The sequence below is a fragment of the Hemiscyllium ocellatum genome, chromosome 42, assembly GCF_020745735.1.
Source record: "Hemiscyllium ocellatum isolate sHemOce1 chromosome 42, sHemOce1.pat.X.cur, whole genome shotgun sequence".
NCBI classification, from domain to species: domain Eukaryota; kingdom Metazoa; phylum Chordata; class Chondrichthyes; order Orectolobiformes; family Hemiscylliidae; genus Hemiscyllium; species Hemiscyllium ocellatum.
Window position 1 is genome coordinate 11,028,314 of NC_083442.1, and position 19,734 is coordinate 11,048,047.

Here is a 19,734-nt window from a genome sequence, read left to right on the forward strand (position 1 = left end):
ATGCCTCCACCAAGTCTCCTCTCAAAGAATTTGTTAAATGCTTTCAAGAAAATTTTCTTTATTAATATGTAAATGTTAATACTAGAGTCATAGAGATGTACAGCATGGAAACAGACCCTTTGCTCCAACCCAATCTAGTCGCACCTGCCAGCACCTGGCCCATGTCCCTCCAAACCCTTCCTTTTCACATACCCATCCAAATGCCTCTTAAATGTTGCAACTATACCAGCCTCCACCACATCCTCTGGCAGCTCATTCCAAGATCAGTTGTGAATTTCACTGTTTGTTAATTTTCCCAGATGCACTCCGATGTCCAGCGATACACGAATTCAACCAGCAAAGGCAGTAAATGTGCAGGTTTTCTTTCTCTCTCTCTCTGTGTCGCTCTCTCTCTCTCTGTGTCGCTCTCTCTCTCTCTGTGTCGCTCTCTCTCTCTCTGTGTCGCTCTCTCTCTCTGTGTCGCTCTCTCCCTGTGTCACTCTCTCTCTCTCTGTGTCGCTCTCTCTCTCTCTCTCTGTGTCGCTCTCTCTCTCTCTCTGTGTCGCGCTCTCTCTCTGTGTCGCGCTCTCTCTCTCTGTGTCGCTCTCTCTCTCTCTGTGTCGCGCTCTCTCTCTCTGTGTCGCGCTCTCTCTCTCTGTGTCGCGCTCTCTCTCTCTGTGTCGCGCTCTCTCTCTCTCTGTGTCGCGCTCTCTCTCTCTGTGTCGCGCTCTCTCTCTCTCTGTGTCGCGCTCTCTCTCTCTCTGTGTCGCGCTCTCTCTCTCTGTGTCGCGCTCTCTCTCTCTCTGTGTCGCGCTCTCTCTCTCTGTGTCGCGCGCTCTCTCTCTCTGTGTCGCGCGCTCTCTCTCTCTGTGTCGCGCGCTCTCTCTCTGTGTCGCGCGCTCTCTCTCTGTGTCGCGCGCTCTCTCTCTGTGTCGCGCTCTCTCTCTCTGTGTCGCGCTCTCTCTCTCTGTGTCGCGCTCTCTCTCTCTGTGTCGCGCTCTCTCTCTCTGTGTCGCTCTCGCTCTCCCCCCCTCTCTCTCCCCCTCTCTGTCTCTTTCAATGCAACAGTCATTGCCGCTCCTGGAATTCGAGGAAATCACCTCCAATACCTCAAGAAAAGGAGCTACTCTTAGAGCCAGAAATTTTTCCCCTCCTCTATCTTGGATTACCCAGAATACAGAAGGAGCAAAACTTGACCTCTTAGGTAGTAAGATAGGGCAAGTGACTAAAGTGTTAGTAGGAGACCGCTTTGAGTCTAGTCTTCATAATTCTATTTGTTATAAAATAGTTATGGAAAAAGATAAGCCTTTCCTAAAAATTAAAGGTTTTAATTGAAGTAAAACAAATTTTAATCATATGAAATAAGAACTTTGAAAAAATTGTTTGGAGTGGACTGGTCATAGGTAAAGGACATCTGATAAATGGGAGCTTTTCAAAAGTGTGATAAGAGTTTAGAGTCATTACGTAGGAGCAAATTACTACAGGTGCTGGCATCTGTATTGTAAACAAAAAGTGCTGGAAATCAGAAGATCAGGTAGTGTCTGTGGAGAGAGAGCTAATGTTTTGAGTCTACATGGCTCTTCATCAGAGCTGGCTTGAGATTGGTGCTGAACTCGCTTTTGTGTGGTGAGTAAATTTCCGGATGACACAAAAATTGGGATCATAGTGGACAGTGAAGAAGGTTATCTAAGATTCTGAGGTGGTGTTGATCAGTTGGGTCAATTGGCTGAAGAGTGGCAGATGTAATTTAGAACATAGAACAGTGCAGCACAGGAACAGGCCCTTTGGCCTCTACTGTGTTGTGCCAAACATCATGCCAAATTAAACTAATCCTTTCTGCCTGCCCATATCCCTCTATTTCTTGTTTATTCATATGCTTATTTAAAAGCCTGTATCGTACCTGCCACTACTATTACTCCTGAGCTGAAAATGTGTTGCTGGTTAAAGCACAGCAGGTCAGGCAGCATCCAAGGAACAGGAAATTCAACGTTTCGGGCCAGAGCCCTTCATCAGGAATGGTGGCTCTGGCCCGAAACGTCGAATTTCCTGTTCCTTGGATGCTGCCTGACCTGCTGTGCTTTAACCAGCAACACATTTTCAGCTCTGATCTCCAGCATCTGCAGACCTCACTTTCTCCACTACTATTACTCCTGGCAACGCATTCCAGACTCCAACCAGTCTCTATTTAAAAACAAACTTGCCTCTCACATCCTCTTTGAACTTGCCCCCATTACCTGAAACGCATGCCCTCTTGTAGTAGACACTTCCACTCTTGGAAAAAGATTCTGACTGCTAACCTTATCTGTGCCTCTTTTTATTTTATAAACTTCTATCAGTACTCCCTCCAGAGAAAAAAACGTGATTTGCCCAGCCCCTCTCAATATCTCATAACCACTAATTCAGGCAGCATTCTAGTAAATTTCTTCTGTGTGCTCACCAAAGCCTCCACACCTTTCCTGTAATGTGACAACCACAGTTGAATGCAATGTGGCCTAACCAAAATCTTATAAAGCAGCATGACTTCGTGACACTTGTACTCACTGCCCCGACCAATAAAGGCAAGCATGGCATACACCTTCTTTACCATCCTATTTACTTGTGTGGCTGCTTTCAAGGAGCTATGGACTAGGATCCCAAAATCCCTTTGTATGGCAATGCTGTTCAGAGTCCTGCCATTAATTGTATGCTTTTCCTTTGCACTTTGGGAGATCAAATGTTAATGCATCGCACTTACCTGGGTTAAACATTTAGAGCAGTATTTTTACACAGAGTAGTTTGTGTGTGGAATGAACTTCCAGAGGAAGTGATGGATGTGGGTACAGTGATAATGTTTAAAAGACATTTTGATAAGTACATGAATAGGAAAGGTTTGGAGAGATAAGGGCCATGTGTAGGACTAGTTTAGTTTGTAATTATGGTCGGCATGGACTGATTGGACTGAAGGGTCTGTTTCCGTGATGCATGACTCTGACTTATTATCTCCTAAGAAAACTGTCTTAACTGCTCCAGTCATTAAGTAGCTGTGAGAGTTGAGTTTCTGAACTGACTCTTTCCCTCGATGCTTATCGTTATCCAGCTGGTTGGGAAAAGGCTCTAGCAAATTTAATCAGACAAAACAACTTTGTATTTTGTTTAACTGTTTGAATAATATATGCCTGAATGAGGAACCTTTTGCTCCCGATTATTACTGGACTAAAGAAAAATTCCATGAATAAAGAATGTGTATTTTAAAACAAGCCAAAATTGAGAGTTGAATTCAGCAGAAATTCTGTTTTTCCCTAGAAAGGAAATAATCGCTGGAATACCTTGGAAGCTCCAGAGTCCCTTTTGTACCCCTGGGATTCAAAATCCACCTATATCAGATGCCCTTCATTTTTTGATAAGTTTGTAAGTGATACCAATGTTATGATTAGTGTGATTCCCTTATTTATTAGTATGTCTTTATTTTTAACTTGACTCCTTACTCCCCCTCCCCCTCTCTTCCCCCTCCCCCGCCCCCTCTTATGTTTGAACATGTCAAAAAGGAGCAGAGGTCAAAATAAGCTGGTTTGAACCAGTACAATTATAGTCTTCAGTAAGATTTCCACTTGAGCCCAGTGGATATGATTGTTAGACTTGGGTGGTGAGTTGACAATTACTGCTATCAGGTGTTTAAAAAGACAATATCCTGGGTCATTAAGCAGAAAGTAGACTTCCACAAAAATGCGTAAAGATCAGATTGTGGTCTCTTGGCAGAGGAGTACATTGTGTAAATGATTGGAGATTTGTATTCAGACGTAATAAAGATCAGAAAATATTCATCCGGTGCCAGTATCACAACGATGGGAAACTGTTGGAAGATTTCTAGTCCCCATCTGAAACCTAACTGGTATGCTGATGTAAAAACTTTGACTGTAAGAGTACATTAAATTGATGGAATTCTGCAGTAAATAACTCACCTCTCATCCACTTGCTTGGATGCATTTTGGATTTACAACACTCAGTAAGCTTGATACCATCTAGATCAAAACAGCTCACTGAGTTAGGACACAAGAAGTACAAATAGGCGGAGGCCATTCAACCCTTCAAGCCTACTCTGCCATTCTATAAGCTCAAAGCTTATCTATTCTGGGCCTTAACTCCTTAAACATCTATCTGTCTCCTATTTAAAAACTTTGTGATCAAGTCTCCTCAACTGTTTGGGGTGGTTAATTCCAGATACTCATGATCCTCTGAATTCCAAATACCCAGTAACCTCTTAGAAGAAGTTCTTTCACATGTCAATTTCACATGAATGTCCCCAGTTCAAGATTTCACTACTGGTGGAAATGTCCTCTCAACCCATACTGTCAAACCCTCAATCTTGTTTGTTTCAATAAGATCACCCCTCATTCTTCTAAATTCTAATCAAATAAATGCTGAACCTGATTAACTGATCCCAGGTATCAGCCTAATGGATCTTTTGAACTGCCTCAAATGCCAGTAGATCCTTTCTTAAATATGGGGATGAAAACTGTACACAGTACTCCAAAGTGCAGCCTCGCCAACTCCTTACATAAATTGAGCAACCAAGGGTGAATAAGCAATTAATATCTCTTCCATCACTTTAACCATTCACCCCCTTCATATCTGCACTCTGTGGCTGCAGTGTGTGCCCTTTACAAGATGCACCACAGCAACTAAGATTCTTTGACAGAACTGTCCAAACCCCTGTAGCCTAGAAGGGTAAGGGAAGCTGGCACATGGGAACACCACCACCTGTAATTTGATCTTCAAGTTACACTTGAACTGAACCTGAAAATAATAACCCATCCTTCATCGCTTCATGAAAATCACAGAGCTCCCACACTAGTGGTGCTTTGGGTGTCTGCACACCAAATGCAGTGCAGTGATGCAACAAGGCAGCTCACCGCCACCTTTTCAAGAGCATTAAAAGATGTGGAATCTGCTGGCCCAGTCAGCAAAGCCCCACGTCCCCAAATGAATGAAAAATAAATTCTCCTCATCAGATCGTTTCAGAAGACATCTGACATTCCCAATTCAAGAGCCTTTGCCATGAATCACCGAAACAGGTTTACAGACCACCTAAACATGAGCAGTATTCATGTTCAGTATTCATAATGTTTGGTTTTCGTCTTGGAAATTCCTATCCAACAGTGGAACTTAAAAGTTTGCTGCATGCAAGATTCTGGACAACTTAACCTAAATGTATTTTGTCTTATAAACCATTTTGAATTTCAAACGGAGTTTCCTTTAATGTTTGTGATTCAATGCAAAAATACTCATTTAGTATTTTTCTTCATTTGGAAGAGCATGATGTTTGTGCATACTTTTGAATCCAAGACTTTTTTTTTAATACTTAAAATGCAGTTAACAATTTGAAGGCTTTCAGTAGTCTAAGTGCTAAGAGCTTTTAGACTTGTGTTAAATTAATGCCAGATCTGAGTTCAAAGCCACCAGTATTATGACAGGCATTACATTTCAGGTTATGGGCATTGCTGCCGATTGTTTTCTGTATAAAGCCCTGTTTAGAACAACTAGATTATTTTATTCATCCACAGGATATGGCTATCGCTGGCTAGGCCAGCATTTATTGCGCATCTCTAATTAAAATTCATCCACATTGCTGTGGGTCTGGAGTCATATAGGCCAGATTAGGCAAGGTCATCAGCGAACCAGATGGGTTTTTTTAATGATGATTGTTGTTAGGATAACACTCTATTCCAAACCCTTTTTTCTAAATATATTTATTAGCAAATTTTTTTTAACTTTTCGAAACATATAAAATTATTGAAAAAAAATCAGTAACAAATATCAGTATAATATAAAGAAAAAAAACCCACGAATTACAATACAACTACTATCTGCTAACTACTAACCTACTCTATAATACAAAGCAAACCCCAACACTGTGCAAGGCAACACCAAAAAGAAAGAAAGAAAAGCAAACAAAACACAGAACAGTTACGCTCAGCGCAAAGTTCCCAAACAAAGGAATAGGAGCATTGTATACATACCGCATTAACTTGGGAGACCCGCTCCAGGGCCCAGGGCTAGACAAATCTAACCATCCTGGTTAAACAAATGCCCGAGTTAAGATAACTGACAAATCCATAACCAAATAACTCAAGTAGGGCTGCCATGTCTTATAAAAATTCTGTTGTGTGGTGCATAGTGTTTGTAAAAAAAAAGTCCAAGGGAATGTGCTCCATATTTAATTTCTGCCATTACAGCAAGTCCGGCGGGTTCTCAGACACCCAGTTCATCAGAATATACTTCCATGCACAGTATGCAAGAATATTAAATAATTTCTTCCCATTCCCGTTTAAAGATGGTAAATTTGATAGACCTAAGAGGAGAGATATCGGGTCTACTTTGACTTCAGTCCTCCATACCCTCCCTATCTCTCCCACCACAGCGCTCCAGTCTATTCCAAACTTTCAAATTTTTAAAGTTGGCATGGTAGGATCTGAACTCATGTCTCCAGAGCATTGGCCTGTGGTTCAAGATGCTTATTTCAGTGACATTACCACTATAGAACATAGAAAGATACAGCGCAGTACAGGCCCTTCGGCCCTCGATGTTGCGCCGACCGAATCCTACCTAACCTACACTAGCCCAATAACTTCCAAATGCCTATCCAATGCCCGCTTAAATGACCATAAAGGAGAGTTCACCACTGCTACTGGCAGGGCATTCCATGAACTCTCAACCCGCTGTGTAAAGAATCTACCCCTAACATCTGTCCTATACCTACCACCCCTTAATTTAAAGCTGTGTCCCCTAGTAACACCTGACTCCATTAGCGGTAAAAGGTTCTCAGTGTCGACCCTATCTAAACCCCTAATCATCTTATACACCTCTATCAAATCTCCCCTAAACCTTCTCTTCTCCAATGAGAACAGCCCCAAGTGCCTCAGCCTTTCCTCATAGGATTTTCCTACCATTCCAGGCAACATCCTGGTAAACCTCCTCTGCACTCGTTCCAATGCCTCCACATCCTTCCTATAGTATGGCGACCAAAACTGCACACAATACTCCAGATGAGGCCGCACCAGAGTCTTATACAGTTGCAACATGACCTCAGGACTCCGGAACTCAATTCCTCTACCAATAAAGCTCAGTACACCATATGCCTTCCTCACAGCACTATTTACCTGGGTGGCAACTTTCAGAGATCTGTGTACATGGACACCAAGATCCCTCTGCTCATCCACACTACCAAGTAGCCTACCATTAGCCCAGTAATCCATCTTCTTGTTACTCCTACCAAAGTGAATGACTTCACACTTAGCTGCATTGAATTCCATTTGCCACATTTCTGCCCAGCTCTGCAACTTATCTATATCCCGCTGTAACCTACCACTTCCTTCCTCACTATCCACAACTCCACCGACTTTTGTGTCATCCGCAAACTTGCTTACCCAGCTTTCAAACCCTTCCTCTAGATCATTTATAAAGATAACAAAAAGCAATGGTCCCAAAACAGATCCTTGTGGTACACCGCTAGTAACTGCACTCCAAGATGAACATAGTCCATCAACTACTACCCTCTGTCTCCTTCCAGCCAGCCAATTCCTAATCCAAACCTCTAATGTATCCTCAATGCCATACCTCCGTAGTTTTAGCATTAGCCTACCATGGGGAACCTTCTCGAACGCCTTACTAAAATCCATATACACAACATCTACTGCTTTACCCTCGTCCACTTCCTTAGTCACCTTCTCAAAGAAGGGTGTTGCCTACCCTGTGGAAAGTATGGCTGGGCCATTGTTTAATTGTTCCCTCTTAGATTTTTTAGGCTACTTACAGTGTGGAAACAGGTCCTTCGGCACAACAAGTCCACACTGAACCTCCGAAGAGCAACACACCCAGACCTGTTCCCCTACAGTTACCTCTTCACCTAACACTCCGGGCAATTTAGCAAGGCCAATTCACCTGACCTGCACATTTTTGGACTGTAGAAGGAAACCGGAGCACCTGGAGGACACCCACGCAGACACTGGGAGAATGTGCAAACTCCACACAGACAGTTGCTTGAAGCAGGAATTGAACCCGGGTCTCTGGCGCTGTGAGGCATCAGTGCTAACCACTATGCTACCATGCTGTGGAACATGCAGACTTATCTGTCCATCTGATAACACCTACAAAGAATAAAATGCCTTTTTGCTACATGTCACAATTAAGCTTCTCTGCCGCACATCTTGATTCTGCCCACCCTTTGGTTATGTATTTGTTGTGCGTGAATTTAACTGCCTTTCTGGCCTTTTTCCTGTCCTCAGACCAAAGAGCCCAGTTGTCCTCAGTCCATTGAAAATGCCCACGTCTTGCTACACCTGGGAGATTCTGTTACCACTGACCACATCTCACCCGCAGGCAGTATAGCTCGTAACAGTGCTGCTGCCAGATACCTGACCCGCAATGGGTAAGTGTTTGTTTTAAATCATAAAAAGTATTTCTAATGACTCTGAATTTCTTAACTTCCAAATGGGTGCTTTTTTTAAAAAAAGAGTGAAAGTACTTTTTCTTAAGCTTTCTGATCAAAATGTCTCCGACAGAAAAAGATGAGGCAATCTATTTGTTTGATAAAAGATCACAAAATTCTCTTCAAAGTGGTGAGGTCGCAAATTCATTAGCTGTGAGTAGTTGAAACATTTTGGAGTGGGATTTTCTTCTGAGGAACAGGAGGAGACCATTTGAAACCTTGAATCTGTTCTGGTGTAGCGTTGGATTGTAGAACATAAAAAATAAAACAGGTGTAGGCCATTAGGGATTTCAAACCTGCTATGGCTATTGGTATGGTCATCCAACTCATTACCCTCTTCCTATTGTTTTCCACTGCCTTTTGATCCCTTTAGTCCTAGGAACTATTTTTTTAAACTCCTCCTTGCAAGCATTCAATGTTTTGACCTCAATCACTTTCTGTGGCAGAGAATTGCAGAGGTTCCCCGCTTTTTGGAGAAATGTTTACTCATTTCAGTCCTGAAATGCCTTACCCTATAACCTTTAGCTGACCCCTTGATCTGGGCACCCCATCATTGGGGAGGGTTCTTCCTCCATATACCTGTCTCTTTCTGTTAGAATTTTGTGGGTTTCTGTGCGATGTCCCTCATTCTAGTAAACTCCAGTGAGCGTAGTTCTAATCATTCCAGTTTCCCTCCATTTGTCAGCCCTGTCATCTCAGGAGACAGTCTGGTAAATATTCATTGTACTCCCAATGTGGTCAGAACATTCTTCCTCAGATATAAGGAGACCTAGGCTGCACAAAATACTTCAGCTGTGGTCTGCAAAAGGCCTTGTACAATTACAGTAATACATACCTACTCCTGTACTTGAATCCTGTCACAATGAAGACCAACATGCTATTTGTCGTCTTCACTGCCTGCTACACTTGCCAGCTCACTTTCAGTGACTGATATGCAAAAGTGCTCAGGTCTCTTTGAACTTTCCAAATCAGTGTGTTAACACCCAACTACCCACCTGGGCTTCATATCCCTAATTCCCTCACCCACCAAAAGTTATCCAGTTTCACATGGAAAGTTTCATGGTCTTTTGAGGGAAGAATATGTCAGTCTGCTGACTTTTGTTGTTGGGGGGGGTAGGCTTTCTTAATGCACACAATTACTGGGAATGCTGGTACAGGCACTGATAACAATGAAAAGTAACAACATTAATCAACGCAATTGAAAACTATCTATCCCTATGTCCTGAGTGCAGCATGGTCAGTCTTAGGAACTCAGATTTGCAGTTATCATTTGTTTTTATATCTGTTTTACATAAAAGTGCTTACAGAGTCACTAAACCAGACACTATGTAGAATGTTAACAAATGGAGTATTCTGAACTTGGAGATTAAGTAGTTACAGGGAATCTGATGGGAAAGTTACAGATGCAGCATTTGTGATTAAGGTCTCTGAGTCCCAATAGGGAACAGGACTCGCTGAATTCATCCTGTACTTCATATCAGAGCACTTTGGAGGTAATGACTCTACCTCTACCAATCAGCCACCCTGCATTATCCATTCATTCAAACTAGCAAGAAATTTGAAACAAAAAAATTAAAACGTTGACAGAATAGGAGTCTTAACTCTGTCTGAATCTTTGTTTTAAACTTAGCCTCACACCCCGTGAGTTTAATTCATATGGAGCGCGAAGGGGGAATGATGCTGTGATGACCCGAGGGACATTTGCCAACATCAGGCTCCTAAATAAATTTATTGGCAAAACTGCACCTAAAACAATACACATCCCATCTGGGCAAACAGTAAGTATTCCGCATCTTTGGACCTTTAAAGCCAAAGCAAAAGTGTTAGCATTTTTCTTTTTTAAAATTCACCTTTTTTGATGAAGCCTTTTACCTTTACAGCTCGATGTTTTTGATGCAGCTGAACGCTACCAGAGGGAAGGCTGTCCACTGATTATTTTAGCTGGGAAAAGATACGGCTTAGGTAGTTCGAGGGACTGGGCTGCCAAAGGACCTTATTTACTGGTAAAGCTTGATTCTGTATATCTTGTAAGATTTGCCCTGCATTGATTTCTGGATTTAAGTTGCCAGTTTTAATCCTACTGTTGTGATCTAATGTTTGCAGGGTGTGAAAGCCATTCTAGCGGAGAGTTACGAGAAGATGCACAAGAACCACTTGATCGGTATGGGTATCATTCCTCTCCAATTCCTTCCTGAGGAAACTGTCGACAGATTAGGACTGACTGGAAAAGAGCAGTACACAATAATAATTCCTAAAGAACTGTTCCCTGGAACGACAGTCAGTATAACAGTATGTATAGCAAAGATTTTATATCTTGACTTGTAGCTAGTGCTGATATAGTTTACTGTTGCCTGCGCTCACACCCACAGGTAGTATTCGGGGAAGGCTTTCAAGGGATATGTTCTCTTTAAATGGTTCCCATTTTCCTTAAAGAATCTTGCATCGCTTTTCTGTTATTACATTAGTTTGCTCAAGAAAGCGTGAATTCACCAAGTTCTGGAGGGATCATGGGAGGTGAAAACTGTCTTTTCCTTTCTGGTATTCTGTTTGACAGAGAGCATTGGAGGTTAGGGTATTTGAATGTATTCGAGATTGCTAGGTTTTTAATCAACAAGGGCTGAGAACAGGGTTATGGACGGATAGTAGAGCGAAGGCCGTCATCAGTTTAGTTATGTTTTTATTGAATGGCTCAGCAGGCTCGAGGGGTGGAAAGGCCTCCTAATTTTTGTGTTCCCATGTGCCTGTTCTTTACTACTATCGTCCTCTCTCCCTCTCTCCTGGGAGAGCAATTCTAACCTTTTGCAGGTGAGCCTACTTTGGTAATTTTGCCCGCACTAAGCATCACAGCCATCAAAATCCTGATTCAGTTTCCAAAGCTACTGTGCTGATTCCTCAGAACCACTGAAACAGGAATCCTGCTTCAATTTACTTTTCCGCCTTCTAGCATGAGGCACTCATGCTATGTACAATGAGCAGTTCATGTTAGCTCAGTCAGAGAGGAGGGCTTGCATCTGAAGTGCTGCTGGCTTGATGTGACCTAAATGTTTTAACCAGCGATGCTTTATCGCAAAGGGGATTTGTTTTGCTGGTTTGCCTGCATATAACAGCTGCAGAGCACATTACACCTTCTCCATGTCAATAACCATCTGCATTTTCTAGTGAATGAATGGTTTATAAAGTACCACCTGGCAGAAGTATGGTGTAAAAAATGAGGTCTGCAGATGCTGGAGATCACAGTTGAAAATGTGTTGCTGGTTAAAGCACAGCAGGTTAGGCAGCATCCAAGGAATAGGAAATTTGATGTTTCGGGCATAAGCCCTTCATCAGGAATGAGGAGAGGGTGCCAGGCAGGCTAAGATAAAAGGTAGGGAGGAGGGACTTGGGGGAGGGGCGATGGAGATGTGATAGGTGGAAGGAGGTCAAGGTGAGGGTGATAGGCCGGAGTGGGGTGGGGGCGGAGAGGTCAGGAAGAGGATTGCAGGTTAGGAGGGCGGTGCTGAGTTGAGGGAACCGACTGAGACAAGGTGGGGGAAGGGGAAATGAGGAAACTGGAGAAATCTGAATTCATCTCTTGTGGTTGGAGGGTTCCCAGGCGGAAGATGAGGCACTCTTCCTCCAACCGTCGTGTTGTTATGTTTTGCTGGTGGAGGAGTCCAAGGACCTGCATGTCCTCGGTGGAGTGGGAGGGAGAGTTAAAGTGTTGAGCCACGGGGTGGTTGGGTTGGTTGATCCGGGCGTCCCTGAGGTGTTCTCTGAAGCGTTCCGCAAGTAGGCGGCCCGTCTCCCCAATGTAGAGGAGGCCACATCGGTGCAGCGGATGCAATAGATGATGTGTGTGGAGGTACAGGTGAACTTGTGGCGGATATGGAAGGATCCCTTGGGGCCTTGGAGGGAAGTGAGGGAGGAGGTGTGGGCGCAAGTTTTACATTTCCTGCGGTTGCAGGGGAAGGTGCCGGGAGTGGAGGTTGGGTTGGTGGGGGGTGTGGACCTGATGAGGGAGTCACGAAGGGAGTGGTCTTTGCGGAACGCTGATAGGGGAGGGGAGGGAAATATATCCCTGGTGGTGGGGTCCATTTGGAGGTGGCGGAAATGACGGCGGATGATACGTTGTATACGGAGGTTGGTGGGGTGGTAGGTGAGAACCAGTGGGGTTCTGTCTTGGTGGCGGTTGGAGGAGCGGGGCTCAAGGGCGGAGGAGCAGGAAGTGGAGGAGATGCGGTGGAGGGCATCGTCGACTACGTTTGGGGGGAATCTGCGGTCCTTGAAGAAGGAGGCCATCTGGGCTGTGCGGTGTTGGAACTGGTCCTCCTGGGAGCAGATGCGGCGGAGACGAAGGAATTGGGAATATGGGATGGAGTTTTTACCGCACTTGCCTTTTATTTCCCAATTGAGAAAGTTAAGTTGCTTATAAAGCAACTGATTTGTTTCTCCCCTTCTATTTGGGCCTCCCATGAGTCTAAATCAAGTTGCCGTACATATATAGCATTTCCAGTTCTGGCCTTCAGTATTTAACCCTCAGCCACTCATAGCCAGGTTAAAAATGAGAAGTAGCAATCTTGAGACAGCTCATAAAGTGTACTTTGTGACTCTGTTACTTTCAAAACCCAAATGGTAGGACTGATCATTTCTTGATCATTTGCAGTTTAAATTAAATATAATGGGTTATTATAGCTCTTAAAGTATCAGCATTAATCCTAAAATTAGGTGCTGTGGGTGATCTTGGACTGATTGATCTTCCCTGTGATAAAACTGCAGAAGTTATCTGATTGTCCAGAATCTCTCTAAAATGTCACCACTTCAGGTATATCACAGAACCTGCTGTATTGCTTCTTTGCTTCTCCAGGTGTAGTTAAGAGTGAGATTTGTCAGGGGAAAGTGGGTACTGTAGGTGCTGGAGATTAGAATCAAGATTAGAGTATGCTGGAAAAGCGCAGCAGGTCAGGCAGCATCTGAGAAGCAGGAAAATTGACACTTTGGGCAAAAGCCCTTCATCAGGAACGAGGCTGGGAGCCTCGGGGTGGAGAGCTAAATGGAGGGAGGTGCAGCTTGGAAAAAGATAGCTGAGAGTGCAGTAGGTGGATGGAGGTGGGGATAAAAGTGATAGGTTGGGGAGGAGGGTGGAGTGGATAGGTAGGAAGGAAGAAAGAAGGAAGGTTATGAGGGTGGTGCTGAGCTGGAAGATTGGAACTGGGGTAAGGTGGCGGGAGGGGAAATGGGGAAACTGGTGAAGTCCGCATTGATTGCCATGGGGTTGAAAGATATGGCATTCATCCTTCAGGCGTGGGATGGTAAGGGAGACATGAAATGGGCAGAAGTTTGAGGGACGTCAGACTGTCTCAGGTTCTTCAGGATGTCCTAACTAGACTGAGACCGTAAAATGTAAAAGGATTGGGCCATTCAGCCCTTTAAGATGCTGTACCTTTCGATGAGATCATGACTGATCTTATAATCCTAACTGGATTCTCTCCAGCCTTTTCCCCATCGCGCTCAAACCTCTTACTGATTAAAACTATCTCAGCCTTGAATATGCTTAATAGCCCCATCTCAGCAGCCGTCTGCAGTAAAGAATTCTACAAATCATGATCTTCTCACAGAATGTGGAGGGAGGCCATTCAGCCCACTGAGTCGACACCAAAGCTGCTAAGAGCATCCCACCTAGGTACACCCCCCTACTCTATTCCTGTAACCCTGCATTCCTCATGGCTAATCCATCTAGCCTGCAGATCTTTGGACCAGGGGAAGAAACCGGAGTACCTGGAGAAAACTCACGCAGTTGCCAGAGGCTGGAATCGAATCCGGGTCCTTGGCTGTTGAATAAAACTTTCGAGACTCAGACCTTGAGAACTGATGAGTTTATTACACAGTATATCATGGGGAATTCACCGTCCTAACTGTGACTCGGTGCTATTCTGAAGTACATCAGGATACTACAGGATTATATAGAGAAAGCAGATAGGGGTTGATCATTAGTTACACAGTTTGGTATGCTTACAAGTTGGTACTAAATTAGAGGTTAGTCATTAGGGTCAAAACTAAAGCACCATTATGCATTCCACGAGTGGACAGAACAAATGGTATCACCATTTGTTCTATTTGCGCAGATTGCTCACACTAAGCAGTGATGACCCTAATTAGCTGAATCACCGCGAAGTGGCAATAACCCGTAAAGGAAGTGGGACTAATTGACAAGCTTGTGTCTGCTTGACGGGTTCTACAGCCTGCACTGATCATTCATCAAAGTGGGAAAAACACTAACTTGATACCGTAGGAAGATAAGGCCTACCTTTCACGTTACCTCATAGTAAGGAATGCACAGCCAGCAAAATTCTGGGGACAGAATATAGTTTCTCAGCTGGATTAGGAAAATGGCTTCCAGGCAAACCATGTCAACTCACCCAACACTGGTGCTGTGCGGCAGCAGTGCTAACCAACAATCCACCATGCCACTCTAAACCACCGTGCAGCTATCTTTAACGTATGACCTCTTAGTCTGAGATTATGCCCACAAGGGAAAACACTCTGTCCACATCTACTCTATCAAGTTCTCTTAGAATCTTGTCTGTTTCAATAAGGTCACCTCTCATTCTCCTTAATTCCAATGAGGATAGGTTCGTGCATAGTGCACATTCTCTGGACTGACTTTGGACGTTTAGATCAATTCATCAGCAATTGTCCGAAACATCGATTTTCCTGCTCCTCGGATGCTGCCTGACCTGCTGTGCTTTTCCAGCACCAGTCTAATCTAAACTCTGGTTTCTGGCATCTGCACTCCTCACTTTTGCCTTTGGACATTTTGATAATCTGCTGCATGTGATTTCCACTTCAAATACTTTTTTTAATATGTTGGTTAGCAACTGAAATAAAATACTGCAGATTCTGGAAATGTGAAGCAAACCCAGAAAATGCTGTGAGCACTCAGCAGGTCAGGCAGCATTTGTGGGTCGAGTTAATGTGATAGTGCATCAACCTGAAACATGAGCTCCCTTTCTCTGTCCACTGCTGCTATCCATGTTTTTTTCAGCATTTTGAACACAAAAGTTAATCAGTAGAAGAATGAAAGTGTGCTTTTGTTTGTCCCATGGTCTAAAATGGATATTAAAAATTCTGTCTTACAGACAAATACAGGAAAGGCATTCAAAGCCATAGCTAAGTTTGACAATGAAATGGAGATCACCTTTTACAAGCAAGGAGGCATTTTGAACTATGTTGCTCGAAAGATGTTATAATAGTTTCTGCATCTTTTGACGTCATCTGCAACGCAACTGTGATGGAAACATGGATGAGGTTCCGGTTCACAGGTGATATCGTTTTCGTTCAGTGCTATTGGAGTGGAGGATTTAACTGTTGGAAGTCTTTCATGTTAGAATTACTATATGCTTCCGAACTGTCTGTCTCCACCTCAAGACTGGATATGAATGGAGTCCTTGCCTTGCGCGTACACCTGTTTTCTGCCTTTTGATCCTATAATCACTGTATTCATTTTTCATACTTTTTGGTAACTTAAATGTGTGTGTCGCAACACGGACTCATTCACATTTGGAGATATACTATGAAATGACATTGCTCATTCAGTGTGCCACTGCCTCTCTCCAGACAAGATTTTGTTGATGTGGGATTTTTTTTTGACTTTCCATCTTTTTCAAATCCCGCTTTTATCATGTTTCAGCCTCACTGCTTTCAGTTTTCTGAACTTTAAAACAACGGGTGACAATGAGCATTCAAATACTGTGAAGCAGGGCTATCTGCGTGGGAAGTGGAGGGGACAACTGATAAACAGTGAAAGACTTGGAATAGAAGCACTGTGGAAAAAATGCTTTGAGATTTTATTTGCTGTCTGTGTAAGCAGCAAGAAACCGTCAGACTATTTGGTATTGTATGATAGGTGTCCAAGCAAATGTATTTCAGTAGTAATTCTACTGTACAAATGCTACTGATGAATTGTACATTTTTAATAGGTTGTAAGAATAAACAAGTAAATGATAAAATCTGGATCATACTGTTTGCTATGCTATGAAAGGCCCAGTTTCCTCAAAGCGCTCAAAATATGGATCCTCATATTAAGACTATAAGGAAGTTACTCAAATGAATCATTGCTCTGCTTAGTGGGCTAGTATAATAGAGTGGAGATTACTGTTGAGTTGCTGGTTCACTGCCTGCATTTTTACTTTCTCCATTCATGGGGTGAGGCCTAATTGCCCATCCCTAATTGTCCAGAGGACAGTTAAGAGTCAACCACATTGCTTCAGCTTGTTTTAGAACAAACATATGTTTCAGCAGAGATGTATTTAGCAATGTGAAGAATCGTGGAATGCCAAATCTGATGATGCTCCCTGAAATGTCTTTAATGCAGCTGTTACTCTGAATTAACACTCACTCCAATGGTCTGACTTTGAGAATATTTTTTCCAGTCAGCCTGGTTTCCTCAAACTTGCGATTTCATGGATGTGGAAAGTGAAACAGTGAAGATAGTGGCATCATAGTAATGTTACACAGCTTAGGCCAGTGATGTGAGGTATGGGCAAATATCCTGTCTTAACAAAGACGAACGTGAGGACAGCTTTACAAGGCACAGGGACATTTAGAGATCACTTGACATGAACTGCAGGGGCTTGCGTTCAGCTTGTGGAAGCCCACTGATGAACAGCAATGACTGTCAGTACTGAATACAGAAGGGACAAATGCATGTTTAATTTGTTTTGGAGTGATTACACATACTTGCCACCCAGTAGGTAACAGTTAGAGTTGACAGCTGGGTGAGATGCAAGGAAACCAAGTATACCATGTTACACATCCATCCGCCATGACAAAGACCTCCAAGCCCTCCATATCTTCCTGTCACGCTGTCCCAACCAGTACCCTTCCACCAACACCCTCATCCACCTGGCTGAATTGGTCCTCACCCTTAACGGCTTCTCCTTTCAATCCTCCCACTTCCTCCAAACAAAGGGGTAGCCATGGGCACCCGCATGGGTGCCAGCTATGCCCGCCTCTTTGTCGGATACGTGGAGCAGTCAGTCTTCCACCGGTACCACCCCCCCACCTGTTCCTCTGCTTCATTGATGACTATATCAGCAGTACCTTGTGCTCTGACGAGGAGGTTGAACAGTTCTTCAACTTCACTAACACCTTTCACCCCTACCTCAAATTCACCTGGACCATCTTGGACACCTCCCTCCCCTTCCTGGACATCTCCATCTCCAGCGACCGACTAAGCATAGACATCTACTACAATCCACCAACTCCCACAGCTGCCTAGACTACACCACCTGCCACCCTACCTCCTATTAAAAATGCCATCCCTTGTTCCTAATTCTTCTGTCTCCGCTGCATCTGTTCCCAGAATGACAAATTTCACCTTAGAAAATCCAGATAGTGTCCTCCTTCTATAGGAAGGATGTTGTGAAAAGGTTTGGAAAAGATTTACATGGATGTTGCCAGAATTGGAGGGTTAGGGAGATGGAAGATGCTGAATAGACTGAGGCTGTTTTCCCTGGAGTGTCAGAGGCTGAGGGGTGACCTTATAGAGGTTTATAAAATCATGAGGGGCATGGAACGGGAAATGACCAGATCTTTTCCCTGGGTTGTGGGGAAGTCCAGAATTAGAGAGCACAGGTTTAGAGTGAGAGGGGAAATATTTAAAGGGTCCACTTTTCATGCAAAGGATGGTGTGTTTATGGAATGAGCTACCAGAGGATGTGGTGGAGGCTGGTACAATTACAGCATTCTTTCTTTAGATTCCCTGCAGTGTGGAAACAGGCCCTTCAGCCCAACAAGTCCACACCGACCCGCCAAAGAGTAACCCAACCAGATCCATTTCCCTCTGACTAATGCACCTAACACAAAGGGCAATTAGCATGGCCAATTCACCTGACCTGCACATCTTTGGACTGTAGGAGGAAACCAGAGCACCCAGAGGAAACCCACGCAGACACGGGGAGAATGTGCAAATTCCACACACACAGTCGCCCAAGGCTGGAATCGAACCCAAGTCCCTAGTGCTGTGAGGCTGCAGTGCTAACCACTGAGCCACCATGACGCCCTTTTAAGAGGGATCTGGATGGATACATGAATAGGAAGGGTTTAGAGGGATATGCGCCAAGTGCCTTCAAATGGGACTAGAATGATGTAGGATATCTGGTCGACATGAGCGAGTTGGACCAAAGTGTCTGATTCGGTGCTGTACATCTCTGACTCCAAGTTGGATTAATTAGATAGTTGTTTCAAGGAGCTTTTGCAAACATGATTGACTGATTGACCTCCTTTGTATGCATATTCTGATAGTTTACACTGTTCAACCATGATTATGGCACTACATGGTTTCCACTGAGCCCAGCGTTGTGTCGCCAACACCTTGAGTTATTATTAAACTTGCCCTGTGCAGTGCTGTGATGTTTTTGTTAAGTGAGTAATCCGCTCCTGTGTAGGCCTGCTGGATAGCTACATTCTCCTGTGTGTTGCATGGTTTAATCTTGTTTGAAGTATCCCACTGTTGTAACCTGAAAAACAATAAGCAAAAGGAGGGGGAAGAGACTCTGAAAAGTTGCATGAGGCAAGAGATTTAATAGCAAGCATATAGTGAGCTACTTTCAATGATCTATGGCCATTACCCAACCTCCTTTTACAAAGCCTTTGCACTGAAACCAGCAGATCGTGTAGAGGAATACGTTTCTAAGTTACTAAGGTAACAAAATTCTCAGAATTACGCATGGGAATTCCTAGAGACCTGGCATTCATACCAGAACTCCATTAGCATACATATAGATTTGGATCCCAGCTACCAACTTCTCAGAATCAAAACCGGCAATGATATCACCCAGCGCAACAAACCAATCAGATAAATAGCAAGCAGGACAGAACACCAATGCTTTACTGAAGGTTCACTGATGTTACCTAGCATGGTGACGAAATGTCTGAGAACAAATCCACCAGCTCAGCAAGCAAATGTACAACCTGATTCAGAATTACTTTGAAACTGGAGATGAAGGCAGGCTGTCTTTTCTAATACAGTTTTGGGGTGGTGTTTCCATTTAAGTAATAGTCCCATCCCTCATCTGTCTGTGGTTTTATTCCTTTCTCCTTCAGCAACCTATCTAGAAATATAGGAACAAGTGATCAAGTCAGTTCTGCTGTTCACGACTCATCCACGAGCTTATCCCCATAGCCTTCAGTAGCTTTGGTTAACTAACGTCTGACAATCTTGTGTTTAAAATTTGCAATTGGTCTTGCATCATAGAACATAGAAAAATACAGCACAGTACAGGCCCTTTGGCCCTCGATGTTGCGCCGACCCA

At 43.7% G+C, this 19,734-nt stretch overlaps 1 protein-coding gene across 1 annotated transcript in view; it reads left to right on the plus strand.

Moving 5' to 3' along the window:
• ireb2 (iron-responsive element binding protein 2) overlaps positions 1–16,428 on the plus strand; it is a 65,937-nt gene extending 49,509 nt beyond the window's left edge. Inside the window, exons 17-22 of the mRNA XM_060853735.1 lie at positions 3,262–3,366; positions 8,241–8,383; positions 10,074–10,221; positions 10,324–10,446; positions 10,547–10,732; positions 15,559–16,428. Of these exons, the coding sequence (XP_060709718.1) occupies positions 3,262–3,366; positions 8,241–8,383; positions 10,074–10,221; positions 10,324–10,446; positions 10,547–10,732; positions 15,559–15,669 (816 nt within the window). The 3' untranslated portion in view covers positions 15,670–16,428. The remainder of the gene's footprint in view (positions 1–3,261; positions 3,367–8,240; positions 8,384–10,073; positions 10,222–10,323; positions 10,447–10,546; positions 10,733–15,558) is intronic.
• The last annotated feature ends 3,306 nt before the right edge of the window (positions 16,429–19,734 follow it).